A 15549-nucleotide genomic window follows, 5' to 3' on the forward strand; every position below is an offset into this window, starting at 1 on the left:
ACATGGCATGAAGAACAGGAGTCGTCTTATACCCTCAGCACTGGCGGTAGAGTCGGCAGCGGTCATTTCAATGGTTCTGAATGGCAGAGTCCTGTAGGTTTTCTGAGTCTGATGGAGGCTTTGGGTTGAAGCTCGGTCGGAGGTGGACCCTGGGATGGAGGTGCAAGCGTTGAACCCTGGAACAGACATGCAATTACACTCGTTTATTATACGGTGAGTGCACACAGTTTCTCAACCGTAATGTATAGTGAATAAGAAGACGGTCACCTTCAGAACTAGCTTCCTCCAATTCTGTCTGGCTCCCACCTAGAGAGAGAGAGAGAGAGAGAGAGAGAGAGAGAGAGAGAGAGAGAGAGACACACACACACAGCAGTTAACTAACATATTTGAACAAATACAGATCACGAGTCCATTAAACCACTGTGTATTAAAGTAACTGCATGTGAAAATACATGTTACACGTGAGCGAGTGTGCATCACTGTACATTGTATTTACATTACAAGTACAATGTATGGCAAAGATCAGCTCTGTTGGGCGGAAACCTTTTCGAGCTTGTAGATGTGCTATACTTTTCATACCTTGTGTGATGTAGGGCATTCGTTTACGAAAATAAATAAATAATAATAATAATTTAACCCATTTTGGGGCGGGAACCCCTTTTGGTGGTAGCATTATGTTATGCTTTAGCTATTGAAAAATAGCAGATCTACAAGCTCGTAGGTCTTTCTATTTTTGGAAAATCGAAGAACGACTGACATAGAAACATGGCTTTTTCAGAAAACCGTCAGGATTTAGAAGACATTTTTTTTTTATCTGATCTCAGGTCAAATTAATAAAATACGGAGATAAGAGGTTTGCAGCGAGTGCGTGTGTGTGTGTGTGTGCGTGCGCACACGGCACGCTCACTGTGAAACAGGCTGTGGACGGCGTGCGTGACGTTGAAGGAGGGCAGCTCCAGGCAGCGCGCCAGGCACACGAGGGCGTGGCTCCGCACCGTGGGGGAGGCGTCCTTGCGGCGCCCGAACAGCAGGCCGTGGATGAGGAACTTGTGGGCGAGGAAGGAGGACGTCTCCGGGGACAAAGACGCCGCTGTCGCGTCCTCCTCCTCCGCCGTCGGCGCCGTCGTCCTCTCCGGCTGCTCCAGCAACACCATCACCACGTCGATGGAGAAGAGGCGATACACCATCTGTCCACAAACACACTGGCCGTCAGGCGGTGTTGTTTTCGTCGACTAAAGGCTCATTACATAGTCTGGATTTTCGGTGGTGGGGTGATGACCACCGAACTACAACATGACGTCGCTGAGGTGACCACCGAACTACAACATGACGTCACTGAGGTGACCACCGAACTACAACATGACGTCACTGAGGTGACCACCGAACTACAACATGACGTCACTGAGGTGACCACCGAACTACAACATGACGTCACTGAGGTGACCACCGAACTACAACATGACGTCGCTGAGGTGACCACCGAACTACAACATGACGTCACTGAGGTGACCACCGAACTACAACATGACGTCACTGAGGTGACCACCGAACTACAACATGACGTCACTGAGGTGACCACCGAACTACAACATGACGTCACGAGCCGGGGTGAAGAGCAAACCACCGCCGCCGCCGCTCCAGCCCTTCTCTCTGTTTTTTACTCACCACCACGCTCAACGTTATTTCAGCTCCGGTGGTCATCTCACCACCGGAGCGGTGGTCACCTCACCACCGAAAGTCCAGACTATGAATAGGCCTTAAAGCTATATGACGAAAAATGTTCGTCGACTACCTTTTTCCACTGATGAAAACTAAATGGAAAAGGAAATGAAAACTAAGGCCACGATGACTAAAACTAAGACTAAATAGACTGACAATTTCGTCAACAAATAAAAACTAAATGTTATGAAGGGACTAGTGGACAATAGATCCAGTATAAGTCATTTTACAATTAGTTGCATGCTGAAAATAGCTGATCTACAAGCTCACAAGCTCACAAGCTCGTGAGCTTGTAGATCGGCAGAAGTGTAAAATCAGGCATTACGACAGCATCAAGGCCCGCCAAAATACATTTTACTAAATCAACTGTAGATTTAGTCGACTAAAATCTTATGATATTTAGTCGACTAAAACTAGACTAACACCAAGACATTCCAGGCGACTAAAATGTGACTAAAACTAAATGAAACCTATTCAAGAGACCATATGACTAAAACTAAAATAGAAAGTTTCTGCCAAAAACAACACTGCCGGTCAATTTCACAATCCAACCAAGTCTCTTTGTCTTTTGCATTGCTGGGAATGCATGCCCCATTATTATAGTACTTGTAGTCTGTGACTATTAGGGATGTCCCTGATACACTCATACCACAATATATACTGTATAGTGTTGATAGCAGACTCAAATGAGCAAATTGCAGTTTTGGCAACTCGAAAGCAAACTCCACATGCCCCGACATTGTATTTGCCTGCCATAGTGTCACTGTCAACCCCCTTACCCTTGTGTCGGATCGGCATAGTCGCAGATAAAGATATGACCCAATATGACAAACAAGGGCCGATACCATTACCGATACAGTATCGGGACATCTCTAGTGACTATCCTACAAGTACCTTCGTACTAGATCCTCATGGTTGGAATCGGTTCAACAAAGTCATCCGTGGCGTATTTTTAGGCCCGTCACAATTATCACATGATCGCATTCATTTGAGATAATGGCAATTACGTTTTGTATAAATCGTCATAATCAAATTAACACCATTTCAAACATTGTCACAAATAGTGGAAATAGCAGATCTACAAGCTCAAAATGCGTCACCATGCGAGACGTTTTGAGCGTGTAGATCTGCCATTTTCACAACCAAGTATAAAGTTTAAAAAATATATAAGCATAATCTGCCTCTGTGCACCTTCTGTTTACGAAGCCTAAAAGCGAAAAACAAATTATTTTTTTGTTCATAAAGTTCCATTTTTCAACGACGGAAGCACAATTACAATCCTTCACGTTATTTGAGCTACAGTAAAATACATAATGGTGTTGTGGTCCCCGGTTTGGCGTTACTGTACCTTGGCATTTTGAGAGTAGTCATGCAGCCACTTGATGAAGGCTGCATACTCTGAACAAGGCAGATAGCCCACAAGGATCCCCACAGCCTGGGAGCCATGGTTACGATAGTCGCTCTTCTCCACCATCTGCGCACACACACACACACACACACAAGTAGATCTTGTTTTTATTTAAATACTCGATTTGAGGGACATATTAAATTTTTCCCCAAAAATAACGGATCTAAAAGGCAATCTCAAGAGTGCGTTTCTCTCCCCCTGAAAATGTATTTTCTGTAAAGAGCTGGAAAGACTCCCGTTACTGAGCAAACACTCTATACACAACAGCAAGGACAATTATCAGAAATAAATAGTGGTGTTTTTACTTTCAGCACCTTTAACCCTGTAAGACCCAGCGTTGCTATTCGGTAACATCTTTATTTTAATTAATTACTTATTTAAAAAAAAAAAACTGTTCTTTTTTCACCTAAACGTCATCATTGATGTTCATTGCAATTCCATTGGTCATGATATTTGCATATAAATACCCCCCACAGAGGCTGAAATTCACACAAATTAAAAATTTCTGGACTTTTAACCTATGTCATTTGACCTTTAACCCTAATAAAAGTACCGGTAAGTAAAATAATTGTAATATATGTTTCTTTGTTATCATTAGAATGTCTAGAACATGTTTTATTCATTATTGTGAAAGATATCCCACAAATGTAAATTATTAATTTATTATATTATAGAGCACCGAAGTCCTGACGTAACTCGCTCATCCCGACGATTCCCCTGGTTCGCGGAAGTAATTTCTCTATGGAGAATAACATGGGGTGATTTTAATATCGTCTACTATAAGCGTTGTGGTCCAAAAATAAACAAGCTGTCTCTGCGTTATGGTCAGGGAGGTTGTCTCTGTATCGTTTGCAACAGTCAGTCACTCATATATGATACAGTCTGCTTCTAGCGAAAATCTAACTAATTCAGCAGCAGTAACATTAGCGTTTTCTCTCAGTCAGTTGATTCTTCATATCCATATGAGTGAAGCGGCCGGGGTGACATGTTTATTTTTCAAACACAGTTGTTATATGAGGCGATCTAAAATCGCCTCAATGGGGATTTCAATGCAACTAAACAAATACATGAACCTGGGGACTGACGCCCTCTACTGAAAGGGACGTCAGACTTCGGTGCTCCATTATATAATTATTATAAATGTGCATAAAGTTTTCATCAAACCTTTTACATATTTTTTTAACATAAGTCATAGTAGTACAAAGTAGTAGTAAGGTTGAAATCTCTTTTTTGCAAGTAGAACTATATCCGGGTCTTACAGGGTTAATGCACACACACACACACACCGCTCAACCATCATGATTCATGACGGACCGACCTGGAAGCAGATATGTTGGATGAGAATGGAGAGGAAGGGTAGAGCCAGTTCCTTCAACTCGTCCACCGCTTGACTGTAGGGACAAACAAAACATCCCATGTTAGAACAACCCAACACAACAGTACAAATGGCTCCTTTTGACTGCCACGGGTAAAACCCAGAACCTCCAATAAACCTGAAACTTTCAACACAACCTGTGGAAAGATACCTACGCTGAAGGTTCAAGGCATTGCTGGAATTTGGCGGAAGTAGTGGGATTTTTCGCGGAAGTATACCGCTCAAGGAAATTAACGTCGATGCTTTTACAAATCCGTTTACGTTCTCCGTGTATGAAAAGGTAAAAAATATCGTATCCGGGGGGGGGAAATACATCCGACGGATGTTCCGGCCCGACATTTCAGTCCATCTCTGTCAGCTTTTCTACAGTCTCTGCTATACCAATCTCTAAAAAAAAAAAACTGATTCTGAGCTATGCTACTGAATCTGTCGGCAGGGGGGCATTCAGAATGTGTATACGTCGTTCCCCACCAGCGGTGTGTGCTGTGGATTTTCTAACTAGTAGGGCTAATATTTTAATAATGACGTCACGTGCACGCGCATGCATGTGCACATACGCCACTCAGCTCGTGCTAGTTGAAATACTTATGCAATAGGCCTATATGATGGAAAACCAGCTATTCTAATGTAATTGTATTCCTTATCATTTAGTTCCATTGTCTCAGCTTTAGTGTGTGAATGTAACTCAGTAAAGTGCAGCTATACTACAGCAGTGGCTCTGCACAAAAGCAGGGATGCCCTGGGGTTTGGGTATTTCCAGCAAAAGGACAAACAGCTTAAACCACTTTGAATTTATACTTTTTACTATTAAAGAAAATAACTGATATACAAGCTTACGTTGCTTCACACACGCACCACTGTGTAAAACACACTATGAAGGTTTTTTGCCTTACCAGACAAAGCTGATGGCGAGCTCTCTGGCAGAGAGGACGATCTGACCGGGCAGCAGAAGAGAGGGCCTCCCCGAACCGGCTTTACTCATCATGACGATGACGTACAGCAGTCTGTGGAACACCCTGCGGATAGACTATACAGAACACACACACACACACACACAGATTATGATGACGTATATGCAAAAACCCCAGCAAACACACTAAACTCAAATTACTATCCGGTATTGTAGCGTTTCCAAAACAATGGGTCGATCACCGGGACCCTTTATTTCGTATCGGTTGAGAGTACTACTATAGGCACGCAAATTATCTATTCATTCATTAGTAGTACAGGTCGGATTCACCTTAAAGGGACACTTCACCCTTTTTGCTAAAAAATATATGTTAATGACGTTTAGAAGCTTTAGATCACTTTCCTGGGGGTCTTTATGTGTGTAATATGTGGTTTTAGATATTTTAGATTGTAGCAGTGAGCCTGTTGTCTCTGATGTCATGGACACTGGGCTCACTTCCTTCCTGGACTACATGTTGTCTCAGTAAGACAGCTCTCCCCCCTATCCACAAGGAGGAGCAGTGCACCAAAGAATTATGGGAATTGTAGTCCAGGAAGGTAGTGAGACCAGTGTCCATGACATCAGAGACAACAGGCTCACTGCTACAATCTAAAATATCTAACACCACATATTACACACATAAATACCCCCAGGAAAGTGATCTAAAGCTTCTAAACGTCATTAACATATATCTTTTTGCAAAAAGGGTGAAGTGTCCCTTTAACATTTTGTCCCGTCATGGGATGACCAACAACAACATGCATTTATTTTGATTGGTCAGAGGTGCAGAAGTTTGGCAGCAAATTTCCGCAGAATTTCAACAGCAGAGCGAGAAAAAAAGATCTGCTTCCGTAGAAGTTTGTCGCTGATGTGGAAGCTTGCGTCGACTTTAAAACCCATTCTGGACGGGAACCCCTTTTTGGCGTTTTAAACATCATTATGATTTAGCTATTGACAAAATAGCAGACCTACAAGCTCATAGCGCGCCACTCGGTGGCGCGCTACGAGCTTGTAGATCTGCTATTTTTGGAAAAATCGTGAAAATATTCATTTCAGAAACCTGGAGGATTTAGAAGATTATTTTTTTTATTTCGAGGTCAGGCCTAAATGGGTTAAGAGTCTATTAGTCGCATGGAAAAAAAGGGCCTGTAAAAACCTTTAGGATTCAAGGTAGACCAACCAGGGGTCTAACTGGACCATACACACTGTGTACTGTACCTCCTTCTGGTCTCCATGGCTGGGGGTGCAGAGCAGTGACAGACCATGGAAGGCCAACTCCGGAACGGATCTCAGACTGTCGATGTCCCTGTCGAAACCCCCCATACACACACACACACACACACACACACACACACCGTTAGGGATGGGATGATAATGGTTCGTTTATCGCGATAAGATTGTTTTTGTCTCCACCAGGCCGAAGGCAAAGCCAACTCTTGCCGTGACAAATCATGACAACAAACACAATGTTTTGGGCCAAACAAAGAATTAGAAAGTAGAAAAGAAACGACAGCTTACAACACTTTTTGTTGCTTTTCTTCTTTGTAATTATTTGTTTGGTCCAAAATAAAAATTCACATGATTTGTCATGACTCGAGTTGGCTTCGTACGACGCTTAAAAGGTCTTTAAATAAATACTTTTTGAAATGTCTATGGGGAAAATGCATTGGGTTTCATTTCCTGGGCCTGGCGTCGTCATGAAAGGGGGCGGGACTGCGACGCTCCTGTAAAGAGCGCTCTTGGTATGCACTTTTTTTCCCTCTACACCAAATCTCTTCTATATTGTGTACGAGCTTCCAGAGCTATTTTTTGGCTAATGTTCATCACAAAATATGGATGAAAGTGGTTAATAAAAGTGTAATTCTAAGAGTTAAAGCACATGATTATAGCATTAATATTGTTAACATATTGTGATTCATATTAATTAGTCATTCATATGGTTCCATCGCTAGACAACGTCATTACAGTGTTCAGACTATATGATGCCACATTGGATTTTTATATTTTATACCGTTTTAATGTTATTAAAATATAATCCGTCATATCAGGACTTTGTTAGCTTTCACCACAAGCAAAAAGCAGAGAGGTCGTTTGCGAGTCGACTTACCTTTTAGCAGAAAAGCGGACTTCTCCAAGTACAGGCTCAAAGTAAATGAGCTTAATGAAGATCTGAAGACAAATCACACCAAAGAAAAACCAAGTAATACATTACAATCTGAAGCTCAAACGGTACCCATTGCATGACAATGCTCCTTTCAGACCAGTGTTGTTTTCGTCGACTACCTATTTTCACTGACAAAAACAAATGGAAACTAAATGAAAACTAAGCTACGATAACTTAGGTGCTCTTTACACGAGGATGGTGTTCATAAAAAACGGCAAAATAAAGTATCGTTTGCTGCCGTCATTTAGACGAGAACCGTGTTCACAGGAGGTGAAAACGCAACGAAGTGAAACCACCTTTCAGAGTGGAAATCTTTTAGAACGCCGTTTCCTATGGTCTCCATATAAACAGGCAAAACGGTGGATACGCAAAAATTGTGACATCATGTCTTACGTCAGCTCTGGTGGGCTCACCCGTGTCCTACGTTTTTACATGGTGTCATAGGCATGCGTCAGTTGCTAGGGGAAACGAACAACAACAACCATGTCGGATAGTCCGGTTTGCTGGAGGTGTGATGAGGACGCGACGTTGGTTTACTTTCTGTGTAGAAGAAGAACGGAAGTAGTTCTACGCATGCGTGACTTATGTCTATGGTTTATATATGCGCTGCGTCACACGGACCCCACAAGGACACGCGCCACCTAGCGACCTGGCATATATATGCATGCACTTTGTAGCGTTTTCATTCAAGTGTGCGTTCTCATGTAAATGGTCCAAAAAAATGAGAACGCAACGGGACTTTGACGTGTTACATGGAGATGGTCGCCGTCTAAAAGAGGCCTAAGACTAAATATACTGACAATTTCATCGACAAATAAAAACTAGACTAAAATGTTAAGAAGGGACTAGTGGACAAGAGATCCAGTATAAGTCATTTTACACTTGGTTGCATGCTGAAAATAGATGATCTACAAGCTCACATCGCGTTGCGACGCGTTGTGAGCTTGTAGATCGGCTATTTTCAGCAAGTGTAAAACACTCATTACGACGGACATCAAGGCCCGCCAAAATACATTTTAGTCGACTAAATTAACTGTAGATTTAGTCGACTAAAATCTTATGACATTCAGTCGACTAAAACTAGACTAACACTAAGACATTCCAGGTGACTAAAATGTGACTAAAACTAAATGAAGTTTCAGACCAAACACTAAACTAAAATATAAATTTGCTGCCAAAAACAACACCGTTTCAGACCTGAATGTCTATAGGTTTTTTCAAAAAGCAAGTCTGTAACTAATAAAATTGGATTAGATGCATGCATTATTATCCCATTTTGGGCGAGAACCCCTCTTGGTGTTTTAAACATTATGTTATAATTTAGCTATTGAAAAATAGCAGATCTACAAGCTCATAGCGCGCCACCGAGTGGCGCGCTACGAACTTGTAGGTCTGGCTATTTTAGGGAAAAAAAAGAAAAAACGTGTCGCAAAATTGGAATATATTTCTTTCCCGACGTTTTTAACTCAAATCTTTGCTTCTGGGAGGGTCCCCGAAACAACATATTTTCAGATGGGGGGGGTCGGCGACCAAATACAGATTTTTGGGGTCCTTGCCATGAAAAAGGTTGAGAACCACCTGACATAGAAACATAGGGTTTTTCAGAAAACTGTCAGGATGTAGAAGACATTTTTTTTAGAACCTGATCTCAGGTCAGAATGGGTCATTTATAGTGAGAGAGCAGTCATATACCTGTGTACAGTGGATGGCGCTCTGCACTCGGTCTTTGAGGGAGAACCTGTGCAGCAGTCTGAGGAGGCTCTGCATGAGGAGGACCACGCCGTCCCTGATCTTCACCAGCTCCTGGACGGAGATGTGCACCTCCTCCTCCTCCTGCTCCTCGTCCTCCTCCTCGTCCGCCTGCATGGACACACACACACACACACAACACACATTAACCCATTTCTGACCTGAGATCAGATTCTAAAAAATGTCTTCTACATCAAATTGGGAACTTACCTTCTTATTTAAATTATCTTTTAAAATGGAAAACCACTTCTTATCATACACGCTCTCAAGAATATTTGATGCTTGAGACCATACATGCCTTCACTACATCTGGAAAGTCTGCCTTCCAGTGTGCTGCCCCACACACTTGGAACACCTTACAGACTTCTCTAAAATACAGCTCTCTTACTTCTCTATATCGCTTTCAACTTGACATATCAACGCTGGTAAATATCAACTGTACCTGTTTTAATTGAGCACTATGCAAATGTTCCCTCATTATTACCAGTAATTTTACTCTTTTTATCTACGTTTAGTTTTCTTGTTTTATGTTATGTTTTGTTCCCCTGTCAAGTTATTGCTTTTAACCCATTCTGAACGGGAACCCATTTTGGTGTTAGCATCATGTTATGCTTTAGCTATTGAAAAATAGCAGATCTACAAGCTCATCGCGCGCCTAGGTCTGCTATTTTTGAAAAATCGAAGAACGACTGACATTTTTAGAATCGGATCTCAGGTCAGAATGGGCTAATCAGACCAGTGTGTGTCCAGTGGAAACCTTGTGTGAATCTGATCTCAGGTCAGAATGGGTTAAATGTAATGTTCTTCTAATCCCAATTTAAAAATAAATACACATTAATTCACCCTTTGGTTGGGAACAATGGAAACCAGTGCCCTATCCTTTCAGCTCAAATGTCTGACTGTACCTCGCCGTACGTTACAGTGTCTAATAAAGTATTCAATCAATACACACAAGTATTCAAACACTATAGTATCACATGACAAGAAGTTTACACACAAAGTATAAATAACTCAAACTGGGTGATACATACAATATATACAGTATAAGTATTTGCATTTTATTTTAACCCATTTTGGGCAGGAACCCATATTGGCGTTAGCACCATGTCGTGCTTTAGCTATTTAAAAATGGCAGATCTACAAGCTCGTAGCGCGCCACCGAGTGGCGCGCTACGAGCTTGTAGGTCTGCTATTTTTGAAAAAATCGAAGAGCGACTGACGCAGAAGACATTTCTAGAATCTTGATCTCAGGTCAGAATGAAAACTGTCAGGATGTAGAAGACATTTCTAGAATCTGATCTCAGGTCAGAATGGGTTAATATACCATGTACCGACCTCTTCCTGGTCTCTCCTGGTAGCCTTGTGTCGTTGACTGGGCGCCGACTGGGAGCTCTTCAGCGCTTCTTTCTTGCGTTTCTTGGTGGAGTCCTGAGGCCAGCAGTGAGACCAGATGTCTGCACAGGTATCAAACAGCACCTGGTGGAAGGCCTTGTTGGCGATGCTCCCTGCCAACCCACACAATGTATGCATTACTATACAGGTTGAGTTATACAGTACTGTAAGAAGACAAGTAATTCATTGTGCATCGGTGGGGCGCAGTACTTAGTTTAGACAGTTTTTGGTTTAGACCACGGTAGTCATTGGTTAGACCAGTCAATTAGTCCTATACAACTACAACCTATCTCAAACCCTCACCTAAACCTAACCTTAACACATGTCTAACCAATGACTAGTCTAAACCTAACCTCCCACGGGGCAACACACCTAAACCTAACCTTAACCCATGTCTACTAGTCTAGACTAAGTATGCACCCCCATCGGTGTCTTAGTTGTGTCGCACGCTCAAAACACGCTACAAAGTGCTGCGTTGCGAGCTTGTAGACTGGATATTTTTTATAACTTGCTGGTTGAGGCTTTGCTTTTGTGAAATATCTCAGACCACTGGGGGTTTTGTGTAAGAAGATGCTTTTGAAAATGTATCCTAGTTCACACCCAGTCAAATACTCTTTTATCTTATACAAAATGACTGCCATGACGGCGACTTAGAATTGTAATCCATGCCAACAGCCACAGTCGCACCATTTTCCATCAAACGGGAATCATAAAATAAACCAGGAGCTGTAAATGGTGCATTTATATTTATATAGCGCCTTTATCCAAGGCGCTTTAGATAGATTGGTGCATTACATTCACCCAGTCACACACACATTCATTCACCGATTGCGGTGGAAGCCATGCAATGTACCAACCAGCACATCGCGGGAGCAATTTGGGGTTCAGTGAATGCAGCTGTGAATGATGGCTGGGTACCTGGCAGCGTAGACCAGAACACTGCATTCACACTATAGGGCTGTCATCACTATTAAGGCCTATTCATAGTCTGGATTTCCGGTGGTGAGGTGACCACCGCTCCGCTGGTGAGCTGAAATAACGTTGAGCGGTGGTGAGTAAAAAACAGAGAGAAGGGCTGGAACGGTTTTCTCTTTCGCCGCGGCTCGTGACGTCATGTTGTAGTTCGGTGGTCACCCCAACCACCAGAAATGAGCCTTTACTTGTCACACAAATAATAATTGCGATAAAAGATGTAATTGCATTTCTGTTGTTGAACATTATAAATAGAAATTACATTTATGTTGTTTGGCTTCGCAAACAAAAAGGTGCACGGGGCAGATATGACAAATAATTGCATAAATGTAATAACTGTATAGTTTATACTTGGGGTTTGGGGGGGCATGAATAGTGGAAATAGCTGATCTACAAGCTCAACAAGTTTGAGCTTGTAGATCCACCACTTTTGAAAACATATGAATATATGAAATGATTTTTTTAACGTGAAACCAATGTAGATTATCATGTCAAAAAAATAACTAGGCGATCGATAATTGCGACAGGCCTATAGTCGCCACTCACCGTGAACAGCCAGCAGCAGCAGGTAGTGGGAGGCGGCATGGAGCGCCAAGCGCCTCTGCTGGACGCTGGCGTTCTTCCCCTTCGCTCCCAGGACCAGGTAGCCCAGGACCGCTACCAACGACTTGACGGAGACGCCGTTCTCCCCGAACAACACCCACATACTGGTCTGCAACGCAATGTAGTCAATGATTCATTGATTAGAGCTCGCGATGGCATAGAGAGTCCTCGAATATTATAGATTTATTCACCAGGTTTGTGTTTGTGTGTCCCCCCTGGGCAGACCTTGGCGCACAGCCGCGGACAGAAGAAGCTGCGTTTGACGTAATTTCCGAGTTTTTAAGACAGCTGGTGGATGGAAAAGAAGCTCCATCTTCCGCGGCTGACTGACGCGGAGGAGAGCGTTTCCGGGAATCTGTCCGTCGCGTCAGTCAGCCGCGGAGGTGGAGCTTCTTTTCCAATCCACCACCTCGGAAATGATGTCAAACGCAGCTTCTTCTGTCCGCGGCTGTGCGCTAAGGTGGAGTTCGACCCAGTGTGTGTGCGCGTGTGTGTGTGTGTGTCTGTGTGAAAATGAGCACATGCTCAGCTACTACCCTGGGTTAATTAGACATACTATTGGTCCAACCGTCATTAGACCGACAACCTACCTCAAACGCTAACCTAACCCTTAAACCAGAGACCTAACCGCAAGCGCGGAAGCGACACATCCGTGTGCATCCCGTTGTATTACAGGCTGTCACACATTTCACATGACGATCGTCACTCAAAAATGTGTGATTAACGATTTCATTGTCTTTTTGTCTTTGAACACTGTCTGGAACACTGTGAACTGTGAATACAAATTGCATTTCCGTTTGGCTTTGTGCACAGGTAGTTAAGACCAAAGAAAACCGTACATGAATGTAATAAGAAGTGTAGGTGTTGAAGTAGCACAGGACATATGACAAACTAAATATACAAACTTAATGGCCGACATATTTAATAACTTTATTATCTCATACACACACACACACACACACACACACACACACACACACACAATAGTGGAAAACTGAAAATGGACAATCTACAAGCTCACACCGCGCTGCGTTGCATGTGACATGTTGTAAAAATGTGTTATTAATGTATGTAAAAATTGTGATCCATGTCATGAGACCAACCTGGGCAGCATCATCAGCGGCAGCAGCAGCAGCTGCAGTGCTGCCTTCTTCATCAGCAACCTGGGCCAGTAAAGCCTTGTAGAGGCTTCGAAATGCGGGCAGTCCACTGGCCACAATGTCCTCCTCCAGGCCTGCGTCCAGAGTGGCCGACTCTGTGAAGTCCAGGTCCCACAGAGTGTCCACCCACACTGGAACAACACACCAGACACAAATCATCATCGTCAGCAGCAGCAGTCGCCTGAACAGCACAAAACTGCCCTGCCCCCTACTAGCCCTGGTCCAATGCTTACAGCGAGTGTCTCTCTCTGATTTAATGATTCAAATAGTGCATTTTAGAGAGAAACTGGGGACCTGAGAGGCTTCCCAGGTTCGAGAATAGACTTTTACCAAGGTCTAGCAGGCTTTATTTCGGTAAGTGGTTACGTCGTTTTGGTTATTTGCTGGTATTAAAAAAACAGCGCACGGGAGTGGAAATATGACCAGTGGGCTGTGGAAGGTACTTCCACAAGGCGTCAGAGAGAGACACTCGCTGTAAGCATTGGACCAGGGCTAGCCCCGGCCTACCATGCATAACTGATAATTACAGTCAGTGTACAAATGGAAACCAAACGGTTAGTTTAGAGGAAAAGATTATTCTAGTGCCAATTATCCCAAAAGTGACTGCAAAGGATTGCTCCTGTAATTTGTAGAGAGAAAGAGATAGATAGATAACATGTATAACAAGTAACGCAATGCGACATAGCTCGGTTTAATACAATGCTGCTCCTGCAACTGTACATACTTTCCCCGTTTTCTTAAAAACTGTTTTTATTCTGATTTGACAATTATTATTATTATTATTATCATATTCAATTCATCACAACAGTGATAGCGCTGGAGGAAAAAAAACACTATAGCAATAATTATTACTATGGAATCTATTTTACTCTTTCAACCAAAATATATCATTTAGAGCGGCTTAATAATGTGATTAACTGCAGCTGTGTTATCATGTTATCCCGTCATGTTTTTAACTAGCCCTGAAGAATTGAATCGTGGTGACTGTCAAGTATACGAGCTCGTTTTCAACCTGTACTGGAAAAACAAACGGCAAAGTCAGAGTCAAAGGGTTGCATGTAAACCTCTATACATTCTGGTATCAGTGTTTTGAATTAATCTCCTCAGTGTGGAACAATAGTAGTGTTTATGATAGCCCCTCTCGGAACAGAAACTTTACTACCATTGGGTTCTGCTTGTGGGGCTATGTTTATGATAGCCTCCCCAATACGTTCCCTCAGTCCTAGCCCCTCTCGGAACCCGTCCCTATACGTACAGTTTGTTTACACTAACTTTACGTAGGGTTCCGAGAGGGGCGTTGTGAGCTTGTCCGTACATGTTTTTATGACAGCTTGTAATAACTTGTTGTAACTGATGCACATTACAAGTCCAATCCAGTTTTGAAAAGAATTCGCGTTTCATAAAATGTGTCTTGTAAAAACTGTAATAAGTGATTAAATCAACGTATTAAATAAAAGCTAACCCGCAGTGCTATTGTGCTAATGCTAAAGGAAAACATTACCAAGAATGACAAGACCCGAAAAATAACGAGGAATAAATGCCTCGAGCGGCATTACATTTGTATAAACGTCGACCGTAGAGAACAACACGAGTCGTTGTTGTATTTAATTTTAGTACCTTCTGGCAGCTCTCGCAACTTCAGAAACTCCAGCGCCCTGATAACCTCCATGTTGTTTTGAATCGTCCCGCCACTGGCCGCGAAAGAGAGAGAGGGAAGTATATCGCCGAAAATGGCAGATATAAAAACCCACAACGCGTTGCGGCGCGGAGCGTTGTGAACTTGTAGATCGGCAAATTTCGACGCAGGACGGGCTCAACGAATCAGGCAACATGTCTTTCTTTATCCCATGGTCCGGACGGACGGCCGCTTGGAGCCGCGATTGGCTCTCAGAGTCGGTTGCCAAGGAGATCAACTACCCATTCGCAATGCATGGATGGGATCTAACCATCGCGCTTCTCGGTTGGTTTCCGAGATTCTTCTGCGCCACCTACTGGTTGAAAATTTCAATTCATCAGAACAAATACATTTCTATATAAAACACAGGAAATCATGTAAGG

General features: G+C 42.8%; 1 protein-coding gene across 1 annotated transcript in view; it reads right to left on the minus strand.

Annotated features, from left to right (window-relative positions):
- Positions 1 to 15176, minus strand: part of ncapd3 (non-SMC condensin II complex, subunit D3) — a 49895-nt gene extending 34719 nt beyond the window's left edge. Inside the window, exons 1-13 of the mRNA XM_080794165.1 lie at positions 15109 to 15176; positions 13435 to 13622; positions 12275 to 12440; positions 10700 to 10869; positions 9308 to 9475; positions 7559 to 7620; positions 6670 to 6757; positions 5396 to 5529; positions 4446 to 4518; positions 3068 to 3193; positions 908 to 1187; positions 268 to 306; positions 33 to 176 (exon numbers count right to left, since the gene is read on the minus strand). Of these exons, the coding sequence (XP_080650291.1) occupies positions 33 to 176; positions 268 to 306; positions 908 to 1187; positions 3068 to 3193; positions 4446 to 4518; positions 5396 to 5529; positions 6670 to 6757; positions 7559 to 7620; positions 9308 to 9475; positions 10700 to 10869; positions 12275 to 12440; positions 13435 to 13622; positions 15109 to 15160 (1690 nt within the window). The 5' untranslated portion in view covers positions 15161 to 15176. The remainder of the gene's footprint in view (positions 1 to 32; positions 177 to 267; positions 307 to 907; positions 1188 to 3067; positions 3194 to 4445; positions 4519 to 5395; positions 5530 to 6669; positions 6758 to 7558; positions 7621 to 9307; positions 9476 to 10699; positions 10870 to 12274; positions 12441 to 13434; positions 13623 to 15108) is intronic.
- Positions 15177 to 15549: the final 373 nt, after the last annotated feature.

The sequence above is a fragment of the Protomyctophum bolini genome (assembly GCF_963924005.1).
Source record: "Protomyctophum bolini genome assembly, chromosome: 3".
NCBI classification, from domain to species: Eukaryota; Metazoa; Chordata; class Actinopteri; order Myctophiformes; family Myctophidae; genus Protomyctophum; species Protomyctophum bolini.